Here is a 23142-nt window from a genome sequence, read left to right as displayed (position 1 = left end):
TCTTCCTCAGGACAGGAGTTACAGGTGGCATGTTACCAAGCCCAGCTTTCTACATGAGTGTTGGGGACCTAATTCAGGTCCCCAGGCTTGCAAGGCTAACACTTTACAGACTTTCTTTCCCCAGCCCTTGACACATGTTATTTTAGACATCAAGAAAAATAGCATGTTGGGGCAGGAGAGATGGCTCAGCAGTCAAAGGCTTTTCCAAACGTCCCAGGTTCAGTTCCCAGAACCCAAGGGGTGACTCCTAACTCTGTTACTCCAGTTCCGGGGGATCTGACACTCTCTTCTGGTCTCCATGGCCACCAGGCACACACGAGGTATAATCCATCTATCTGGGCAAATTATTGACATACATAAAATAGAGAGAGACAGAGAGAGACAGAGAGAGACAGAGAGAGACAGAGAGAGACAGAGAGACAGAGAGACAGAGAGACAGAGATGCTTTAAAAAGGAGCAGTTAGTGCAGTGCGGAAAGTGTAATCCAGTGCTCAGAGTGCAGAAAGAGGGTAGCAAGTCTGAGGTCAGCTGTGCTGTGAGCGAAGGTCTCAACAAAGTTAAGGGAACGGAGCATAGAGACAGCTGCCATAGTACTGTTCCAGAGACAGAATGAATGAACAAAGGTGAGAAATCCTGAGAATAGACCCTGGCCTGCAGTGAGCACTGTGTAACTGTAGCGTGTGGCTACACATGCAGCTAGGATTGAGAACTGATGGTTTCTCAAACCCGTGATGGAGGGAGGAAGGAGAGAGCCAGTACTACCCACAGCCCCCTAGAGACAGGCTTCCGGTGCCTGGCACAACCTATCTGTGTAGCTATTCTGGGGATGGAGGATGTCCCTGCATCTAGTGGCTGGGGCTGACTCGATGTCTGTAGCTACTGTTGGGCCAAGGATATTGAGAATGCCACAACTCTGGGCTGAGGGCTAGAGGGGCCATCAGAAGCCGAGCAAGAGTAGTTCCCCAGACCAACCAGGGAGTCTCTGGGGAGGGTTGGATAGCCTGAGGCTCTGCGCTGGCTGTGTTCTGGATCACAGGATCCTGAGGCAGCAGGGGCGAAGTTGGCCCGAGCTGTGCCTGGAGGAAATAAAATCAGAAAGGAAAAAATGAGCAAAGAGAGGGAGGAGAGGAGGCGGCCACACCATTTACACCGCCGTCATTTGTTCCGATGCCAGGCCTGCATCGAGGAGTGCTGGAGACGGCTGTCACCTTTGGAGCCCCCAGACTTAGGAGAATCCAGCTCTGTGTCTGGAAGGTGAAGGAAGGCCAGCCAGGAGTACCCTGTGTGAGTGCTGGGGACCGGGCAGGGGTGCTGCAGGGAGGGGTGTCTTTCAGGGAGGAAGGGTACTGTCCACTAGAAGTCGCCAGAGCTGCGGAGCCTGTGAGGTCTTGTTTGTTTGAGCAGTTTGCACATTTTTTTGGGTTGCACCATCCACAGCACACTCTGCTATGACCTCCTATGATGGAGGTCAGCCCCTTGGGCAAACTACCCCCCTGACACCGTTCTTTAGAGCTCTTGGCTGGGTGCCTGGCGGTGGTGGAGCATGCCTTTAATCCGAGCACTTGGGAGGCACAGACAGGTGGATCTCTGTGAGTTCCAGATCAGCCTGGTTTACAGAGCAAGCTCCAGAACAGACTTCAAAGCTACAGAGAAACTCTGTCTCGAAAAACCAAAACCAAAACCAACCAAACAAACAAAATAAAAGAGTTCTTGGCCGGGATCCAGGGCAGTGGAAGGAGGGATGCCTGTCCGCAGCTCTGGATCTCAGATCTTGAAGTTCAGATCTATGACTTGGATAAAGGTTGAATAGGCAACGTGAGTTTAGTGCGGGGTATCCAAGCATGGGGAAACCCCCACGATGGCCTTTGCCACACTCAGTTCTCCCAGCACTGACCACAGTGTTGGTCACTGTGAAGAGCTCGCAGACTGCCTGCCAAGGCCACGTGCCAGCTGCACAGCTGCAGGGGCTGGCTCCATTGTCCAACTTTTCTCTGGCCTATGTTGCTCAGGCTGGAAGCTCCATTGAAGGAGTTGTATCCTTCAAACTTAAGTTTGTCTGCTGAAAGGGGGACCTCAGACTAAGGCATGGCAGTTCTCCCTTGGGTTTTCAGTCCACCAGCTCATCCACGGCTTTGGGAGCTGGGTGTTACCTCATCATGCCTGTTTCACCCTTTGGTGATGTGGGATTCTCCTCTGTGTGCTGTGATTACCTTAATGGATAAGGAAACTGCCTTGGCCTGTTGATAGGGCAGAACTTAGGTAGGCAGGGAGAACTGGACTGGATGCTGGGAGAAAGAAGGGCGGAGTCAGAGAGAGATGCCATGGAGCCGCCAGAGTCAGACATGCTGAATATTTGCCGGTAAACCACTGCCATGTGGCAAAATACAGATTAATAAAAATGGTTTAAATTAAGATGTAAGAGTTAGCCAATGAAAAGTTACAGCTAATGGGTCAAGCAGTGATTTAAATAATACAGTTTCTGTGTGATTATTTCAATTCTGGGCGGCTGGGACGAACAAGCGGCTCTCTCTTCCAACACTCTGGGACATGGAAGTCACTGGAGTAGCTTTTGAGCATCCTGGGAGGAAGTTCCAGGCATGCTTAGGTCACACGTCGCGGCTCTCAAAGCCACTTGTCCCTGAGAGTGAGCTCACGCGGTGCAGCCCACAAGGCCACATGCCATGTGGATGGAGCTGTGCTTTTTGTTTTTGTTTTTGGAGGTTTTATTTTATTCTATCCTATTTTATTTGAGACAGGATTTAATGTACCTCAGTCTCATCTTGAACTTTCTGTGTGACTGAGGATGATCCTGAACTTGTGATCCTCCTACTTTTAAATCTCCTGAGTTCAGGGATTGAAGGTGTGTACCACAGCCATATAGCACTGAGAGCCAAACCTGTGGCACCAACAGCTCAGCTACATCCCAGCATAGATAACAACCTTACTGTCCCACAGATAAATTCGTGTGCCTCTGCATCCCTAGCTTTATGGGACACAGTGAGCTTAGCGGAATCTAAACTTGTCGGCCCTCTGACTGGATGTCCTTAAGCGATTCTCTGGATCCCCCAAAGTTTTCCCTGCAGAGTCTCCTTTAGTACCCACAAACTTACCCCGAGAAGGGAACAACTCATTCTGCTCAAGGTTCTGATGGAGAAGCAAGTGAATATAAGGGGATAAAGATGACCAGTGCTCACACTCGTTCTTGTGAGTTACAGGACTGCACAGCGGCCAGGGAGGCACGTGCCGTCCATACAGTATACAAGGACAGAGTTGCTGAATCAGTCGGGTAGTGTGGATGGAAGTGTTGGGGGAGGCCTATTGCTTCAGAGAACCTGGAGAGCTTCCCAGAATCCTCAAGGGGAGGAGGGGGAAGACCTTCAGAAGTGGCTCAGGCCCAAGTAGAGCTGCTGTCCCCGACTTTGATCTCAGCATCTGTTAGGTTGCATGTTTGCTAAAGCAAAAGTCAGGGTCTTTGAGAAATCAGATCAAGGCCAGGGCAAGGGTACAGAGCTGCAGAGAACAGCGAGGGTGCAGTTACTGGCATCCTGCTTGACAAGCCCTGAGCCTCAGAAGGGCTCTCTTCACCTGTACCCCTCCTCAGCTTAGCTCCGGATGCCAGCCCGGGAATGGGAGGCACTCAGAGCCATCTCTGAGGCCAGCCAGGAAAATGACTTCCCAGACATGTTTACGGCTTGCCCAGCATCTGGTCCCCATGCTATTAGATAGGAGCCCAAGGGTGGGGCAGAGGCTGACGGAGAGGGAGTCTCCAGCGTTCCATGGGAGGGGTGATGTCCCCACCCAGTCCATTCCTTCCAAACTCATGTGCTCAGAGTCCCACTTGGGCCTCTCGAGCCAGCAACACTTTCAAAATTCTTCTTATAAAAATAAAATAAAAAGCCCACAAAATTCTATAAGAACTGGAGAAAGCAGCATACATGAAGAAGGTAAAACCCATACCACATAAACCTCCTTACAAAAAACAAGTTATGGCAGCGTGTGCCGGCACTATAGCACTTGAGAAGCGAGGCAAGGGGATCACTACAATCCCCCAACTTCTTATGGAATGAGATTCCCACCCACTAAAGGCATAAATAAATATGAGTACAAGCTGCCACTGAGCACATAAGACGCTCACCCTAGTGGGTCTGGAAAACAGGGAACAAAGTACAGATGATGTTTAGGAGGAACTGGTGTGTATTTCATGGCTCATGACTGTTTAGGAGGAACTGGTGCGTATTTCATGGCTCATGACTCATTAGCACCACCAGCCCGCAGACCCTCTGTAGTGCCCCCCTCCCCTCTGTCCTCCAAAGCCCTTCCCACTGGTGAGCTACGCAATGTGTTGGACTTAAAGGCCCCTCCCCTTGGGTTCTAACAGGGAGTGAAGTTAGTCCTATATTCTTGATCAAAGAGGCATCTTCTGCTATGAAGGAAGGGCATCCTCTTTGTCTAAGCGTGCAACTTCAAGACGGACATACGGCAGTGTGTGTGTGTGTGTGTGTGTGTGTGGTGTAAGGAAGGGGATGCCCACTTTGCTAGTCAGATAAGCCACATTAGGTGGTCAAAGGGATGACTGACAGATGTCAGGCAGTCACCCCAAATACTGTCCTCTTTTTCTGCCTCTGTACCTGCCCCCACCTCTCTTTTTCTGTAACTCAGCACAGAATTGAGCACAAGTTAAGTTCACTTCACCCACGCTATGGTTCATGCTATTCTCATGTTCACCCACGCCATGGTTCATGCCAATCTCATGCTTTGCTACATAGCAGTACATAGGTGTGGGTGAAGGTTTTCTAGACAAGACAGCAAAAGCAAAGACCGAAACTAGAGGCTGGGGTGGGGAAAATGAACTTTATCAAAGCAGTGCAGAGGAGAGACTCAGAAGAATGATGAGGGAGCCTACAGGGTAGCAAAAAATATGAATTATTCATCTGACAAGGGATTAATACCAGGAGTATATATATAAGGACCTTAAGCCATTACCCTCTCCCAAACTATCTGATCTTAAAATGAGCAAATGATTAGCTAGGCATGATAGTACAAGCCTGCAATCTCAGTGCTTGGGAGAAGCAGGCAGGAGGATCTGGAGTTCAAGGTCAGCCTCTGCTGCAAGGCAAGTTCAAAACCAAAACAAATCAAAGCAAACAGAACAAAACAAACAAAAGACCAGAGAGGGTGAAGATATTTCCCAAAAGGAGACACATAGTGCAACCTTGCTGGCTGGGATGCAGAGAAAAGAGGCTCAAAAGCCGTTGGAGGGATGTAAATGAGTGTGGTCACCATGCATTCAGAGCTTAGCCGAAGGCCCAGGAAAAATGCCCCACCGCCATGGCATTTAGCATGCAGATTCTCAAAATAACTGTACATCGAACCACCAGATGTATGTGTGTGGGAAATGCAGGCCTCACAGAGAGAGAAATGAGCAATCACAGAAGGTGTGGAAGAGGCTGGATGGGTGAGGATGTAGTCTGTGGCGGAAGAGGCGCAGGGAGCCTCTGCATGGTACACTGACTGCAGAGAATCATGTGTGCTGTGGGTATTTTTAAACCTCGAAGGCAGATTCTCATTAGAGAAGCAGAGACGCACCACTTCCCACAACTCTGCAAGAGAGGAGCCAGGGCAACAAGGAAAAAGAATTCTGAGAAGAGAGGAAAGCCAGAACAGCAGGGGAACTGGAAAGGGAGCAGAAAAAAGGAGGCACCAATTTGAAACTAACACCAGCATTCTGGCTGGGCTCAGAGACCAGACACTGCAAGCAAGAGGTAAGCCAGAGTGCAACCAAGCCCAGCTGCTACCAGCTACCCAGGCAGACAGCACGGTTGAGCAATCCGTATTCCATCTAAGCTTTAATACAGTTCAGGGGACTTGCTCAAAAGACACCTGCGCTGCAAGGCATGCAGAGAAGGAATCCAGCTACAGCTCCGGGCCAGAAGCCCTTGAAACAAATATGCCTGGAATAGCCATGAGTCGGAGTCCCTATGGACCAGCTAGCCGCATTGATTTGTTGGGAGGTGGCATGATAGACAAGAGGTATAGGGGAGAGTGATACAAAGTTACAAATCTGCTGAGGGGTTGCACAGTCAGGATGTTAGTCTGTGGTGGTGTAATGGGGAGTCTCCCAGAGATGGCCGCCAAAACAGTTTGTAGCCGATTGAAAGTCTTTATTTCAGCTGACTAGGTCTACACTCAGGCATTCAGAACCTACGTGTAGCACAGAGTGTCCAAATCAAGGGGTTTTCGAAGGCAAAACCAACACCCCGGCTTTTCACTTGGCAGATGCAGCAGGGCTGGGCAGGGCAGGGGTAGGGTAGGGGCACTCCACTCCAGTAAGCAGTTTAACAGAAGCCAAGATAAGCAGTTAGCTGGAGGGAGGGGGCTTCTGCACAGGCAGACAATTTAACCAGCTAAGTTAGCTGGGGCATTTTGATCTCTGAGTTCTAGAATATACTTAGGCAATTCTTCTATGGCATTCTCCACTAAGGAGATCAAATTCTAGTCAAGCCTAAAATGGCTTCAGCAAGAATACAAGATGGAGGAACCTCTTGCGTTGTCAATGAAAAGGGGAACAGAGGAGACAGAAGTCAGTTGACTACCAACATTTTTTTAAAAGTCTGTTTGTGTTTCTAAACTAAACCCTGTGTAGTCCTGGGTGGCCTGGAGCTGGCTGTATGAGCCAGCCTTGCTTTGGACTTGTAGTCTCTGCCTACTCAGCAGACTTGCTGTCTCTGGAGCCAAACTTGGAGGCGCTGGTCTGAGTTGATGACCCTCTTCTGGTTCTGGACTCCACGAGTCAGTGTGAGCGGGGTGGGTGTCCAGTTCTCATACCAGAGCATTCTGGAAATTGCTCTGGCATTTGCTACTCTCCTGGGCACATGCACTGGAAACTTCCAGGCTAATATATACCAACCATGCTACCCCTCAGAATGTTGACAACAGCCAGATTCTGGCTATTCTGTGTTCACATGCTGGCAAAACTGAACCCACATATTAAAACCTCTGGGGAAGTGACAGCCCTGGTTAGACAATGCTCCCCTTAACCTGCTCAGTGAGATGCAGTGTCTATCTGCACGTCACCCCAACTTGTACCATGCATGCTGAGTGGCACCACCTCGGGTTGCTGTTCAGGTATTTAGCCACAGCCTCAGAAGAATATCAACTTAAGGAAGGTGCATTATTTGGGCTCAGGGATTGAGGGGACACAGGCGTTCATAGTTTAGGTTTCTCTCTTTAATCTTTGTGTTTGCATGTGTTTACATGTTCATGTATGTGAGTACGGGCAGCCCAGTGGATGTCGGAGGACAAATGCATGTCTCTGTCTTCTCTGCGGTCGTGTACCCCAGGCTAACTGGCCTTTGAGCTGCTGAGGTTTTTGTCTCTGTCTCCTGTCTCTTTGTAGGAGTTCTGGGATTATAGATGTACCGCTGCCTCCGGCTTCACATGGGTCTGGGCATCTGCGCTGAGGCCCTAATGCCTGCCCAGCAAGTGCCTCACCCCACCGAGCTCTTTCCCCAGGCTCTCACTATGGCTTTTTGTTTCCTGCAGAAGTTCAGCCATGCCCACCAAAGCCTCCCCCCTGCCACTCACCACCAGCTCCGAGAACAGCAGCTCCATCTACGACTACGATTACCTGGAGGATGTGACCGTCTTGGTCTGCAGGAAGGATGAGGTCCTTTCCTTTGGGAGAGTCTTTCTGCCGGTCATTTACAGCCTGATCTTTGTGCTGGGCTTGGCTGGGAACCTCCTCCTCCTGGTGGTACTTCTCCGCTACACACCACGAAGACGGATGATCGAGCTCTACCTGCTGAACATGGCCATCTCCAACCTCTTGTTTGTAGTGACGATGCCCTTCTGGGCCATCTCTGTGGTCTGGCATTGGGTTTTTGGCAGTTTCATGTGCAAGGTGGTGAGCGTTCTCTACACGATTAACTTTTACAGCGGCATCTTCTTTATCACTTGCGTGAGCCTGAACAAATACCTGGAGATCGTTCATGCTCAGCCTCTCCACAGACCGCAGACCCGGTTCAGGAACTTGCTCCTCATTGCCGCAGTGTGGACCACGGCCCTGGCCATCTCTCTCCCAGAGATGGTCTTTGTCAAGGTCCACCAGACCTCAGATGGTGTGTTGCACTGTTACGCGGATTTTGGTGGACACGCGACCGTTTGGAAGCTCTACCTGCGCTTCCAGCAGAACCTTCTGGGGTTTCTCCTCCCACTCTTGGCCATGGTCTTTTTCTACTCCCGCATCGGCTGTGTTTTGGTCAGGCTGAGGCCGCCAGGCCAGGGCCGGGCTCTGAGGATGGCCGCGGCCTTGGTGGTAGTTTTCTTCCTGCTCTGGTTCCCGTACAACCTCACCGTGTTTCTGCACTCGCTCTTGGACCTGCATGTCTTCGGGAACTGCCAGATCAGCCACTCTCTGGACTACACGATGCAGGTGACGGAGAGCCTGGCCTTCTTCCACTGCTGCTTCACGCCCATCCTCTACGCCTTTTCCAGCCGCCGCTTCCGGCAGTATCTGAAAGCTTTCCTGGCTGCCGTGCTGAGATGGCACCGGGACCCTGGCCCTGCCCAGGCTCTGCCATCTAGCCATTCGGAGAGCAGCAGGGTTACTGCCCAAGAGGATGTGGTCAGCATGAATGACCTGGGAGAGAGGCAGGCTGATGACCCCCTTAACAAGGGGCATACGGGGCCTGATTAGGCCTGAGTGGCTGGGCCGTGCCATTCCAGAAAGAACACTGCTCCCTCTCAGGGCTCGCTTGACTGCACTGCTTGGCCCTGTGATTCTCAACCACCAGCCGTCCTTGCTCATGGCTGCCCCTTCCTCCGTCTCCCTGGACCCCATGCTGTCTGTTGATTCACTGCAATGGTCCACATGATCTTTGCTTCTGTGGCTTTCTGGGCCCCCAGCAGCCAGTGAGGTCATTCTACTCGGGCTTCAAGGGCTTTGTGACCAGCCTGTGATCTCACCTCTGCCATGCTCCCTCCTAGTTTCTGGGTGCAGGGCTCCCGGTCTTCCCTCCCAGTAGGGAGAGCTCAGCCATGCCACCAGCCTGGACAGTCGTCCCCTTGGGGAGCGATGGCTCATTCCTTTGTTCTTGGGGTCATGGCTCAGATCTCACGGTGTTGGCGAGGGGCCCCATGCTCACCCTACTTCATGCCCTGCCTGCATCCCCGATGCTCTAGACCGTTGGCATCTGCCCTGACCACTTACACTCAGTCCACAGATTTCTCCCGTCTGTGGTGTCCACTCGTTACTGCCTTAAGCCCATCCACCCTGCAGAGCCGCGGAGGGAGGCTCTTACTGCGTGGTCACAGCTACACTCAAACCCATGCCACAGAAGAAAGTGTCTGTGGAGTATGAGTGACGAGTTCTTTCTCTGTGGCATTTTTGCAAAGAGCCACAGGCACTCTCCTCACCACTGAGTTACACTTTTCTGTGTAACTCAGAGGGGTCTACACCTTCCTGGGCTTGATGGTAGCTCCAGAGCTGTCGTCTGAAGGCATTGGAGGTGCTCCAGTCGGAGAACAGCACAGCAGGCACACATCTGGCAGGAGGAAGGCAGGAACCATCCCAGCTCGGGCCTGATCTCAGGACCTTCAGTCTTTCAGAGGTCTGTCAGTCAAGTTCAAGGCTTTCTCTGAACTTTCCGAAAGACCTGCTGGGGAGAAGGCGGCCCCTCAACACATCCTGCTGGGAAAACTGGGTTTGCATGTGTGGGAGATTAAAACAAGATCCTATCTCTCATCCGATACAAGAGCAGCTAAAAATGGATCGGAGACTCGGTAGACCTAAAGCTTTGACCCAAAGGAAAAGCACAGGGAAACAACCAAGACATCATCAGAGGCAAGGACTTTCGGAGCAAAGTTCCACTACCTCAGGAAACACAAGCAGGAACTGAGATGCAGCATCGCACAAAGTTACATAGTGTTATAGTCTCCAAGGCACAGGGGCAAAGGTCAGGATAAAAAGACGGCTTCATCCGTCTCTTTAACCCAGCTCACTTTTACCTAACAGGGCCAATGTCCAGATTGCACAGGGGACTAAAAAATTGACAAGGTCAAATAATCCAATAAAAAAATATGGGTGAGTGGTCTGAACAGGCATTTCTCAAAAGAAAAGATGCTCAATAAACACATGAAAGCCACTCTGCACCCTTGTCTGTCACGGAAACAAAAAATAGGATGATGCCACAGGTCTACCTCACCCAGGTCAGTGTTCCCAGAGAAGTTACAAGAACAGCAGAACCATGGACTCTGGTGGACACAGGGAAGATGGACCCTAGTGACTGCCGCTGGGTAAACTGGTACAGTCGCTGTGGGCAGGAATTTGTTGGTTAAAGAACTGAAAACTGCTAATGACCCATCAATAAAACCCCTGAGTGTCTCTGAAGGAAGTGGAGTCGGCGAACTCCGGAGACAAGCATGCATCATGTTTATCATGCCCCTCACGATAAACGACAGCCAGGACGGGAATCAGCATAGCTGTGCAGCCACTAACAAACATGTGGAAAACACCATAAACACACTGGAGGGCATTACCCAGCCTTGGAGGAGACGAGGAGAAGCCGGGAAATGATAGTGTTCTGGTTGAGTCAAGTGACGTAAGCCAGGCTTACAGGAGTATCACGTATTTCCTCTATTTCGTGGAAGCTAAGACAAGAGAGTAGAAGTAGGAGTAGGGAGAGCAGAGGGGGGGAGACGTGGCGCATGTGTGTCATGGACAAAGCATGGTATACACATGTAAGGAAAGGTCAAAGGGAACCCTGTCAGTCTACACAGGATGAGCCCATAACTACAACAACATTGCTTGGCATGAAGGCCAGGACTTGTGTGTGCGTGCACACTCATATGCGTGTGCGTGTGTGAGTGGGTGTGCATGTGTGCAATGAATATGTATGTGCCAATATATACATCCACCTTTGTTTTTTGAGACAAGGTCTCTCCCTGGTCAAGGCAGACCCCCGTCTCCCCCTTCCCCGAGGCTGCACAGCTATATGCACCAAGCCTGGCTTTTTGACACTGGGGATTGGACTCAGGTTCTGGTCCCTGTGTGGCAGGTGCTTCCTTGACTGTGCCTCCCAAGGCCAGAGCTTTCTCAGCTGCATCCAGGCATCTTCACCCTCCAGCTCCTCCGTTTCCCGAACACTCGCCACTCCGTGGCTCTCGTCTGCTTCCTCTGTAATAAAGTTTGCTTCTGGTCACGCGTGTTCTCCCTCATCGCCCAAGCTAATCCTACCTGCTCTGGGGGAAGTTGCCCTGCCCTGTGCTCCAGGTGGAGTCTTAGACTGTTCTGATTTGGATCAGCGTCCTCTGAGTTTCCCGTGTTAACGTTTGGTCCCAGGTGTTACTGCTGAGTAGTGGAGAAACCTCCGAGCAGGCCCTTGAAGGAAATGCTGGAGCCTGAACCTTTGCCCTCACCAGTGTCTCCCTTTGCGTGTGCTCATTCCGTGCGTTGCCATCTGGCCCAACCACCAGCATCCCAAAGCCATGTATCTGGGGCTACAGGACTACAGCCTCCCAATGCTGAGCCAAAATCCTTTCTCTTTGGTCATTGATGACCTTGGGTCCTTTGTTGCAGCAGCAGGAAGCTGACTAATGCATAGAGCAATTACAATTTTAGATCTTCATGGTCACATGATTCTTTGGGGACATGTGACCTAGGCAAAGTCAGTGGGATGTAGGCAACAGGGACTTACTGGATAGAGCATGAAACTAAAACGGGAGGGTGTGATGTCTGGTTGTCAAGAAGTGAAGTGAGCTGACAACTCCCCAGTGCTGGCTTCACCTTAACACCTGCGGCAGCCCCACTCTGTCCCGCCCCCCCTCCCCCGTGTGGATCCCCGTGGCTTTGTTATTAGCATGCTCCCTGCCACCCAGCCCAGTGCAGGCTTCCTTCTCCAGGGAGCCTTCGGTCCCCAAGGCTTCCCCAGCCTCACAGAACCCCTCACAGCCGGCTCACCCCTTGCAGCACAATGAAGACAAAGCACAGCAGCACAGGAAAGGAACCCCAGGTAAGTGAAGCGGAGGGCAGGATGGTGGACAGCTGCGTCCCCAGATCGCTGTGGAGGTGCTCATTTGTAAGTCTTCAGCCCACATGCTGCTCCCAGGGCGTGGCGTATAGCAGATGCTCACGGAGTACTTCAGGGGGCACATTCGTTCATTTTCTCATGAAGACAAAGTGGCGAAGGAAGGAAGGGTTTACTTGGGTTCACAGTTTGAGGTACAGTCCCTCGTAGGGGAAGTCAGATTGCACCCAGTCAGGAGGCAGAGAGAGATGGACCCTGGTGCTCAGCTTGGTTTCTCCCTTTTATTCATTGCTACCCTGGCCACAGGATGGTGCTACCTGCAGTCAGGGCAGCCTTCTTATCTCACCTTCCTGCTCAGCCAATCTACAAACTCCACACACACCCACCACAAGTTAGATTCTACGTCCTGTAAAACTGAAAATAGCCAGAACGGGATCTCTGCTCCCCCCCTTTATTTTCTTTCCCTCCCTCCCTCCCTCCCTCCCTCCCTCCCTCCCTCCCTCCCTCCCTCCCTCTCTCCCTCCTTCCTTCCTTCTCTGTAGTGAAGAGGTGAGCAGGCCTGCTTTCCTGTCAAGATCCCGGCTCCCCGGCTAGTTTACACCCGAAATAATTACACAGAAACTGTATTCATTTAAATACTGCCTGGCCTGTTAGTTCTAGCCTCTTATTGGCTAATTCTCACATTTTGCTTTAACCCATATTTAGTAATCTGTGTAGCATCACGAGGTGGTGGCTTACCAGGAAAGATCCTAACCTGTGTCCGTCTCAGGTCGGAGAATCATGGCAGTTGCCCGACTCTGCTTCTTTCTCCCAGAATTCTGTCTTCCCCGCCTACCTATGTTCTGACCTATCAGGCCAAACAGTTTTCTTTTTTAATTAACCAATGAAGACCCTCCTACATCACTTCTCCTCTTCCTCTACCTCCTTCCCTCTTTCCTCTTATTTTTGATTTTTTTTTTGAACAAATGACTGGTGAATGGAGAACTGAACAGGAAGACAACGTCCTACCTAGTTCTCACACTCTGTAACCGTGTGCTCCCTGCAATGCTCACATGCACACACATGTACACATGCCTATGCATTCATACATACAGTCACATACACATGTACACACACCTATGCATTTGAACATATAGTCACATACACATGCACACACCTATGCATTTGTACATAGTCACATACACATGCACACACATGTACACACACCTATGCATTTGAACATACAGTCACATACACATGAACACACACCTATGCATTCAAACATACAGTCACATACACATGCACACACATGTACACATACCTATGCATTCGAACATACAGTCACATACACATGAACACACATGTACACACACCTATGCATTCGAACATACAGTCACATACACATGCACACATGCATGCACACCTGTGCATTCGAACATACAGTCACATGCACACACACCTATGCATTTGTACATAGAGTCACATACACATGCACATACATGTACGTACACCTATGCATTTGTACATACAGCCACATACACATGTACACACACGTACACACACCTATGCATTCATACATACAGTCACATACACATGCACACACATGTACACACACCTATGCATTTGTACATACAGTCACACACACATACACACATGTATACACACATATGCATTCGTACATATAATCACATACACACATGTACACACACCTATGCATACATATGTACACACACCTATGCATTCGTACATACAGTCACAACACATGCACACACATGTATACATACCTATGCATTTGTACATACAGTCACATACAATGCACACACATGTATACACACCTATGCATTCGTACATATAATCACATACGCATACACACATAACACACCTATGCATACACATGTACACACACTTATGCATTCGTACATACAATCACATACACATGCACACACATGTGCATGCCCAGTTGTTCCTCCATGTGCCTGACTTACCTTTAGTGTTTTTTTTTTTGTTGTTGTTGTTGTTCTATGTGTTCCCCATACCCACCTCTCTCAACTCTGATGTCATCAGGTCTGTCTGTCGGAGGCCCCAGATTCTTTATGTCCAGAGGGGACTCCAGGCTCCCCCAGTTCTTTATCTGTGGTTGATTTGTCTGAGGACATGGAGGAAGGGTATTAGAGTTCTCGAGACCACGCGTGTCAGGCAGACTGATGAGATGCAACCCAAGTTATGGCGACAGGACCAAGGTCTCCCAAGTCCCTGGCTTTGTGTCCCAGATGTGCAAATGGGATGGGACACAGTATGCCAGGTGAGAGCGTTCAGGGGCCTTGTTACCAGCCTTGGTGACATGTGTGTATCTGTCTAGAGCATCTATGTACACGTGTCTGCCCCTGACAGTGTGCTGTGTGGGCCGCATACAATACATACAGCTGTGGATGTGGATCTACTATGGATGTGTATCTAGTATGTGTCCGCAGGCTTTCTAACTGCTCCTAATTGTCTGTGTGTGTGTGTGTGTGTGTGTGTGTGCTGATTGTACACATGGGTGGGCACTGATTGTACGTGTAGGTGTGCACTGATTCTCTGTGTATATGTGGTTGTGCACTGATTGTTTGTATGTGTGGATATGCACTGATTGTGTAACCATGGGTTTATGTATGTGTGGGTGTGCACTGGTTGTGTATGAGTGAGTGTGCACTGATTGCCTGTGAACAAGTGGGTGTGCACTCGTTGTCTGTGTACGGGTGGGTGTGCACTTCCTGGGAAAGAGACCGATACTCAGCAGAGCCCTGACAGAGTGGAGCGCTGGCTGTGGACACTCCTGCTTATGGTTATAGGGACCCTGTGCAGCAGCTTACTGGTCCGTACAGCCCAGGCCAACGCAGAGCCTCTCCTCTCACCCCTACCTACTTCCAAGCCTGAACATTGCTCTGCTCCCTGCTCTGTCTGTACCAGGCCTGCCATGCCTGGCTCCCTGTGGCCCCACCCAGCCTTAGCCAACAGTCTCAGGGGTGCCTCTGTATGTACCTGACCACCAGGCTTAGAGGCGAGGAGAACTCTGCTGTGTGGGGGCTCAAGGAGAGGACAGGAGTGACAGCCTGCAGCTAGCTCTGGTCCCTTGGCGCTGTGCCATGAGACTGGAGCGTTCACAACAGTAACTACGTGGGGGAGTCTTTTCCCTCCCAGGTGCCCAAAACCCACCATAGGAAAGTTGTTTTTACTTTATGTTGTCTTGGCCTTGTGAATTTTTGGGATGACAAGCTCTTACTGGAAAGTCTAGGCTGTCTCTGAACATGAATCCTCCTGCCTCAGACTCCTGAGTGCTGGGTCCCTTGTGTGTCCCTCCACAGACAGCAGAAAAGGCCTCTCTGGTCATATTCTATTGTAAGCCATCTCCAGAGAGAATCCATTTGTTGCTCTTCCCTTGGAGACCCTGAGGGGAAGGAAGGGACACACCGTGGGGCTGGGCCAGCATGACTAGGTGTACCCTTGGGTCTCCTCTGACAGGACTGTTCCCATCTGTCCTCAAGGAGAGGACCCAGAACCACAGGAGCCCCAGGGCTACCCATGCAAGCAGACAGGCACTGGATTCTCCTGCATAGCCAAGATTTCTGGGAGACCCCACATGTGGGACAGAGCGCCTCTGATCACCTCAGACCTGGCCATTGATTGCCTTGGTCCTTCACATAATTTTCTGGGCTCTCAAAGGCCACTCTCTGCAGGGGGAGAGTTTTCTGCAGAGCTGCCCAGACCACTTGCAACTGAGAGCTTCTGGCCCTGACTCGGGGACACGCAGGCCAGGCTCCTGCGTCCCCCAAATATGTGAAAAGGGAGAAAACCTGGCAATGAGGACCTTCTCCTGCCCACTGAACTGAACACGGGCTGGCTGGATGGGAGCCATTGGTAAGCTCACCGTTATGACTCTCGGTTTTCCACCCCGGTCCTCCTCTCATGTCCCTGTCCATCTCCTCTCCCTGTGTTCCTTGCCTTGTGGAAGTGGACAGGTAGGGGCTCTCAGACTGACTTCGTCATTCAAGAAAGGCAGGTCTCGGTCCAGGGTTGCACAGCTAGTGGAGACGTCTTGCCCCAGCTCAAGCCTCTGCCTATTGTCACAGCAATGCTCAGGGCAGAGCAGGCAGGCTGAAAGGCTGCAGAGCAGTGTTAGGAAAGCCTCTCTGCATGGGCCCTGTGGTGGCAAGGCTGCCTGTGCTGCCTGGACCCACCTTTTCCAGGATCCTCTGTCTAGCTACAGTTGTCCCCAGCCTGTCCTAATCCCAGTCAGGCCCTGCTACCAGCCAGCACAGCTCTGGTGGTAACACTGAGGAAGTGTGTCTGGCCCTAAGGGCACCTGTATTTCATGCACCAGGATGATAAGGTCATGCAAGGACAGAAAATGTTTGACTGCAGAGTAAATTTGCCCAGGCTGGAAATCGAGTTTCTACGACACAATGCGTGTTTAGAGAAGTGGCAGGCAGAGACAAATGGACACGTCACCAGACTCTGATGAGCTTAGTCCTTGGTTCTGGGGGTCTTGGGTCCCCTCCGTGAGGACTAACGAAGACAATCCCGTCAGAGGAGACCCAAGGGGGCAGCTAGTCACACTGGCCCAGTCTAGCAGTGCTGTGTCCCTTTCTTCACCCCCACACCTCTCACCAGCTTCCCCCCTCAGGTCCTCCGAGGACAAATCCCTGATGGGCTTGAATCTGGACCAGGAGCAGGAAGAGGAAACCAAGACAGTGACAGCAATGGTCTAGCCTAGGTATACTGGGATGGATAAGCATTATAGGGAAGCCCAAGGGGCACAAAGCCGTGTCTGGGATGGGAAGATGGAGGTGGAGGAAGGCTTCCAGGAGTAGCTGGTACTGGGTTTGCAGTCAACGCTACGCCTTTGCCTTAGGGACGGCCCCACTGCAGAAATCTGGTAGAAATGAAGCAACCCAGATGACAGGAGCATGGAGGGAGATGAATGGTGGCAGCTAGAGACACTCTTTGAAAAGAGTTTCGGATAGCTCTGTGAACCACGGGCCCCCCACCCTTGGTCAGGCCTGGTGTGGAAACAGTCAGAAGCTACAGGCCTAGGAACAGCAGCAGAGGTGGGTGGAACGTGAGGTTTCTGAAGCACTACACGGCTTGAGCAGACAGAACTGGGCCTGATGCCTGCGAGGGAGGAGGCCAGGTGTTTGCTCTGGGTAATGGGTGAAGGGCAGCTCTGAGCAGAGAGGCAGGGGAGTAGGGAAGAAGGCCCGTCACCAGGGCGTGGGATGGACGGCGAGTTCCACACAGCCTGAGCATATCTGAGGGGCTGTGGGATCTGACAGGGAGACAGAGGACATGAGGTAGAGAAAGCCAGCTCAGCGGTGTTCTGGGAGCCGTGAGGAGACGATGCAGAGAAGAGAAAGTGGCATGGAACCTCGAGGGGCTCATGTATCAGGTGTGGCCATTCTCCACGCCTGGCTCCAGAGCCCTTAAACTGTGGCTAGGCCACTTTCAAAAGCACCCACGAGTTTGCTGACATGACCCCACTAATGCAAAGCAGCCGGTGAGTGTCTTCGAAATTGTTCAAGTTCTAGTTCTTCGTAAACTCTGGGCTAAGAGATACTGACCAGAAAACAAGCCTCAACTTCAACCCTTTGCTTTCTCTTAGCCGGTTTATTAGGAATAATCACACACATGGCTCAACGCCATCGAAAACACCACCAGGGTGCGGAGTACGGGCACCGAATAGAGCGGGCAGGAGGGTTTGAGGCGGCATTCGCCAGACGCTGCTTGACTCGCGCAAGCTCAGTTTGTCCGCCAGGATGAGACACCCGCTGCAGATTGAGATTGAGCTATTCGTGAGAGGAGGGTCTGGCGAAACCCCCCGGGGAGACAGCATCTTTCACGGAGCGTGACAACCTATGAGACGTCTAGGAGGCAAGACAGCAAGGATCCCAGGGAGTGGCAGGGGTGCCACAGAGCCAGGAGGAGGGCTGTTTGGCGCCACTCTGGACTACAGGGTGTGGTCAGGCTCATGAGCTCACTGCGTGCATGGGCTTCAGGCGGTAGCGGAATCGCACCTCATAGCTGGGCTGTGTGGTGCCGAAGCCCCAGCGCCTCGGGTGTATAGGGGGCACAGGCACGTCGGGGTCCACCAGCTCAAAGTCAAAATACATAACCATTAGTAGGATGAAGATCTTCATCTCGCTGATGGCAAAGAACCTGCCAGGGCAGATGGAGATGCCTGAGCCCCACGGCATGTTGTAATGGTGGATCTTCTTGCCTGACTTGTAGAAGTCCACTTTCCGGGTGCCGTCAGGGTTGAGGAAGCGATTGTACTTGAAGACTGTGGGCTCGGGGTGGATGTCGGGGTCCATGTGCACCGAGAGGTAGGGAAAGAGAGCCACCTTATCTCCACGGCGGATCTGGTACTCTTGCCCACTGTCCATCTTTAGGACGCAATCCTTCTGCACCAACCTAAGGAGAGTGGGGGAAGCGCTCAGCCGCAGGGTCTCCTCCATCACACTGTCTAGCACTGGCGTGTGCTTCAGGGAACTCAGTGTGAAGGCAAAGGACTTTCTGCCTTCCAACCTGCCCTCACCCAGGACCTGGGTGGCTTCCTCTTGTACGGCCTTCATGGCGTCCTGATGCTTCAGCAAGAACATGAGGGCCCAGAAACAGGTTGGCCCCGTGTTCCCCTGGGAGGCCCAGAGCATCATGAAGTTGAATTTGTCCTGCATGGATGAATCTATTCCCTCCTCCCTCAAAATCTGAAGCATGCAGCCTAACCAGTTACTTAAGCCATCTTTCTCCAGGTTTTGTTCCACAGAGAGTCTCTTGTGGAAAAGACGCTGGAGTTGGCCCACTTCTACCCACTCCCCAGGCCACAGCAGGGAGTAGACAAACCTGGGGAAAAGCAAGTCAAACCTGCGGAACTTGGTGAACAGCTCCTCGGACTCAAGCAGATCCTGCGCCTTGTCCTTCGTGCAGCCAAACAAGCTCAGGAAGCCAGCCTTGAACAGGATGCTATAGCAGAAGCGAAAAAGGCCATCTTCCTGCCAGGAGCTGGCATCCAGACTGGGGCCTTTGGGGCCTAGCATCACCAAGGACAGACAGTCCAGCATGACCTTGTTGAGGTCCTCCAAGCCTTGTCCCATCAGATGCTTAGTACTGGCTGACTGTATCATCCGGTGGTCCCCATCCATGGACCGGTACCCAAACACCTTCAACACCAGTTCCTGTGCAAACTTTTTGAAGTCTAGTGCTCTCTGTGTGTCCTTAACGATGGGGCCAAAGGACAGGGGGTCCATGACAAAGGTGATGTACTGGCCTCCGAGCTGCACCGTGAACACATCTCCGTGCTTGGCCCGCATCCTCTTCAAGAATTCATACATATCCTTCCGGAAAGCTACGGCGTGGCCCACCCAGGGCACGAGACCTTTGTCCAGAGGTGGCTCCCGGGGCCCGCGGTGCCTGAGCAGCTTAAGCAGACACAGGCAGCCCACAACGATGGTGAGCAGGGCTCCAAGAAGCGGACTGCACGGCATCATGGCCAGACTCCAGTTGAGCTCTGCACGCAGTCTCGTCAGCGCAACACTTGTCAGCTCTCCGGCGCTGGAATTGCTTTATGTGGCCTTCAGAAGTCAGGAAGGCCAAGGTCCGTCACCCTTGGACCTTGCTCTGTGCTGTGAAATGTGTGGTAAATAGCTCCTAGTTAGCTGGCACCCGGGAGAAGACGGTATTCCAGCTGAACACATGACACAGGCAAGAGGAGGAGGGGCTGATCAGAAAGACTGTGTCAGCTCTCAGACCCGACATGCTGTCTCCATGTTTGCCTTGAGCCCACCCCTGCCGACCGCCCACACTCTCGTTCACCCACACATCAGTTTGTTTTCTAGCTCTTCGACTAAATGTACACTTCTCCTTCATCTTAAACGATTTTTAAAATTTATTTTGCGTGTATGAAGGGGTCCATGGTTGGCATTGGTATCTTACAAATTTTTTATTTTGTGTGTGTGTGGGGGGGTGTACATGTTTGACATTGTATCTTCCTCTGCTGGTGTACATGGTTGACATCCATATCTTACAAATTTTTTATTTTTTTTTTGTGTGTGTAGGTTACATGGTTGGCATTGGTATTTTACAATTTTTTTTATTTTGTGTGTGGGGGGTACATGGTTGACATTGGATTCTTACGATTTTTTATTTTGTGTGTGTGAGTATATGGTTGACATCGGTATCTTATGATTTTTTTTTTTTTTTGGTTTTTCAAGCCAGGGTTTCTCTGTGGTTTTGGAGCCTGTCCTGGAACTAGCTCTTGTAGACCAGGCTGGTCTCGAACTCACAAAGATCCGCCTGCCTCTGCCTCCCAAGTGCTGGGATTAAAAGGCGTGCGCCACCACCACCCGGCTTATCTTATGATTTTTTATTTTGTGTGTGGGGGGTACATAGTTGACATTGATATCTTCCTCTGCTGAATCTTTAAATTTGCCACATTGACTTTCTTTCTTATTTAAATATTACTATATTTTTATTCATGTATATGCATGCTTGCGTGCTTATATGTGTGTCTACCACATACATGCCTGGTGCTGGTGGAAGCCAAAAAAAAAAAGAAAAAGAAAGAAAGAAAGAAAGAAAGAAAGAAAGAAAGAAAAAGAAAAAGCATTGCATCTTCTGGAACTGGAATTTCAGATGGTTGTGAGCCAGCATATGGGCAAAGCCTGAGGAGAGCCAAGTAGCTGCCAGTGTGCTGAAGCCACCATGGGGTTTGATGTTAACGAGTCTGTCTATGGGAGCCAGAGAAATTCCCAGACTGTGGACGATTCAAGCAGAGGTTCCAGCTCTTATCCCAGAGTCCCTTGTCTGGACCTGCCCTCAGGGCTTGCCGGTGGTGCAGCTCTCCAACACAAAGGTGGAGTTCTGTGCTCTAGATCAGCAGGGGCTGTAGTAATCTCAGGCACTGGCCTTGTTTTTACTAGGGCTTGCTACACCGTGGGAAAACTAGATTAGACTCCCTCTACCCTCTGACCTGCCTTGGGCTTTGGAAGCAAGCCAAGCATTGTTTAAGAGTCTCCATGACTTACCACCAGGCTCACCAGGGGAGAAGCTGTGGATCACACTGCCCTGGGATAGTTCCGCTAGCCGTCTCTACACAAAACAGCTCTCATTCCAAAAGAAATACCAGCACTTATTCTGGTGTAAAGTGTGAGTGACCATGGCCCAGTAACACAGATTCAAGTGGCTCCGAATACCATGTTTCAGTGTAGCAACAATTTAATGAAGTCTTTACAGGAACAGAGCAAAGAAGGGTCTGTCTGCTTGTACACTCTGACAGGACTGTGGGTAATGAGTCCCGGCTTAGGGGCCAACAAACCCCCACATCATTTTTCTCTGAACCTGCAACATTACTGTTCTCCACGCCCACTAAAGTTTTACCCAGCCAGTTCAACTGAAGGTGTGCTTTCTAGTGTATAACAGAACGCGTGGCTTTCTGAACTATTCTCTAACTTCCCAACCCATGAACAGGGACTTCGGTTTCGCAGACCGTGGGTCCATATGCTGTGTTACCTTCTGCCCTGAGTTCTCCCTAGCAAGGAGCAGGAATCAGCACGCTCTGCCTCCAGGAAGCCCCCGGTGATTGCGGTCATAGGGCGTACTCCAGACCGTCCCGTTTCCAGGGCTTTATGGAGTCATAAAGAGTCAAGCACATCAAGCTGAAATGTGCCCTGCAGTTCTAACACACGGAGCACCATTTTGCATTCTGGCCTTCATCCATGTACCCTCTCCTTCCTGGATCAGCCTCTTTTAGCCAGTCAAAAGTGTGTGTATATGTGGTGTGTGTGTGTGTGTTGTGTGAGAAATGTATGTGTGTGGTATGTATGTAAAATGTGTTGTGATGTGTGTGGTGTGTGATGCGTACATGTGTGTGGTGTGTGTGATATATATGTGTGTGGTATGTATGTGTGTGTGCGCGCTGTGTATGTGTGTATATGGATGATGTGTACGTGTGTGTAGTGTGTGTGTGGTGTGTGTGTGTGTGGTGTGTGTGTGTGGTGTGTGTGTGTGGTGTGTGTGTGTGGTGTGTGTGTGTGTGTATGTATTAGGGTTTCTATTACTTAATAAAACATCATGATTCAAGCAACTTGGGAGGAAAGTGTTATCTCATCCTCCAGTCTACTTTCCATCACTAAGGGAAGCCAGGGCAGGAATCCAGGCAGGAACCGAAGCAGAGGCCATGGGAGGAGTGCTGCTTGCTGGCTTGCTCCCCAAGACTTGCTCTCTGCTTTCTTATTCAACACAGGACCACAACATGGGCTGGCACCGTCCTTGGTGAGATGGACCCTCTCACATCTATCATTAAGAAAATGCGCTACGTCTTACCGACTGGCCAGTCTTGTGGGGCTCTTTCCCAACTGAGGCTCCACTCATCAGATGACTACAGTCACATCAGGCTGACAAAAGCCTGCCAGGGCAGGCTCTTATGGAGGGAGACTTGCTGAGAGCTGGGAGGTTAGCCAGTCAGTCTCCACAGCCGTGGAAATATTAGATACATGTATGTTAAACAATGCAGAGAGCTGACCGTGAAAGGAACCACAGTGATCATGTGATTTAGTGGAGGCTGGGGGACAAGATAAGGTCATACTGCACTCAGAAGGGGGGGCAGTGCTAACTGGAAGCGGGGGCATTCGGTGCTAACAGTGGAACAAGGGGGGGAGGTTCAACTTAAGGTGTCAGTGCAAGAAACACAGCCCTGGCCACAAGGTGGGAAAGAAATAGTTTATCCTGGAGCCAAATGAGTGGCCGTGGTCCTGGAACACAGATTTAGATTATCTGAAAATTAATGCTTCAGCGTGGTGATGGGTTTGCAGAGTTTTATAACAAAGGTCATAAAAAAGTGATCCAAGACATTTTTCAAACACTTGGTGAAAATATTAGGAAGGTAGGTTATAGTAGAGGAGGGACATCTCTGCTATAGGCCTTAGATGCTCTCAGATGATGGTTTCAGCTTTCCAGTTGGTGGAAGCTACTCCTTTGGTGAGTTAACACATCCTAAAGATTTTGCTTGATTGTCAAAAGGAAGTTAGATACCAAATACATAGGTATCTTANAGTGTGTGTGTGTGTGTGTGTATTTATGGATGTGAGTACAGTGCCCATGGTGGCCAACA

General features: G+C 50.8%; 2 protein-coding genes across 9 annotated transcripts in view; one reads left to right on the top strand and one right to left on the bottom strand.

Annotated features, from left to right (window-relative positions):
- Ackr2 (atypical chemokine receptor 2) overlaps positions 1-11196 on the top strand; it is a 35168-nt gene extending 23972 nt beyond the window's left edge. For 6 of the 8 annotated variants that reach the window (XM_050141781.1, XM_050141780.1, XM_050141779.1 and 3 more), the window contains one exon: positions 7543-11196. In XM_050141781.1, the coding sequence (XP_049997738.1) occupies positions 7553-8695 (1143 nt within the window). In that variant the 5' untranslated portion in view covers positions 7543-7552 and the 3' untranslated portion in view covers positions 8696-11196. Of the gene's footprint in view, positions 1-1174; positions 1285-4739; positions 5763-7542 lie in introns of those variants that run through there. The other 2 variants (XM_050141778.1, XM_050141782.1) reach the window with 2 other exon arrangements.
- A 6429-nt stretch (positions 11197-17625) lies between these two features.
- On the bottom strand, positions 17626-19638 carry Cyp8b1 (cytochrome P450 family 8 subfamily B member 1). The gene has a single exon (XM_050141775.1). It carries the CDS (start codon positions 19520-19522, stop codon positions 18005-18007), a length of 1518 nt encoding a protein of 505 aa, XP_049997732.1. The 5' UTR covers positions 19523-19638; the 3' UTR covers positions 17626-18004.
- Positions 19639-23142: the final 3504 nt, after the last annotated feature.

The sequence above is a fragment of the Alexandromys fortis genome, unplaced genomic scaffold, assembly GCF_014885135.2.
Source record: "Alexandromys fortis isolate MF-2015 unplaced genomic scaffold, M_Fortis_MF-2015_v1.1 scaffold_44, whole genome shotgun sequence".
NCBI lineage: Eukaryota > Metazoa > Chordata > Mammalia > Rodentia > Cricetidae > Alexandromys > Alexandromys fortis.
The sequence above is the reverse complement of the archived record's forward strand: the minus strand, read 5'-3'. Positions and strand labels throughout refer to the sequence as shown.

Excerpts from the sequence above, each read along its gene's own strand:
- Cyp8b1 (XM_050141775.1), bottom strand. The coding sequence starts at position 19,522 with ATGATGCCGTGCAGTCCGCTTCTTGGAGCCCTGCTCACCATCGTTGTG.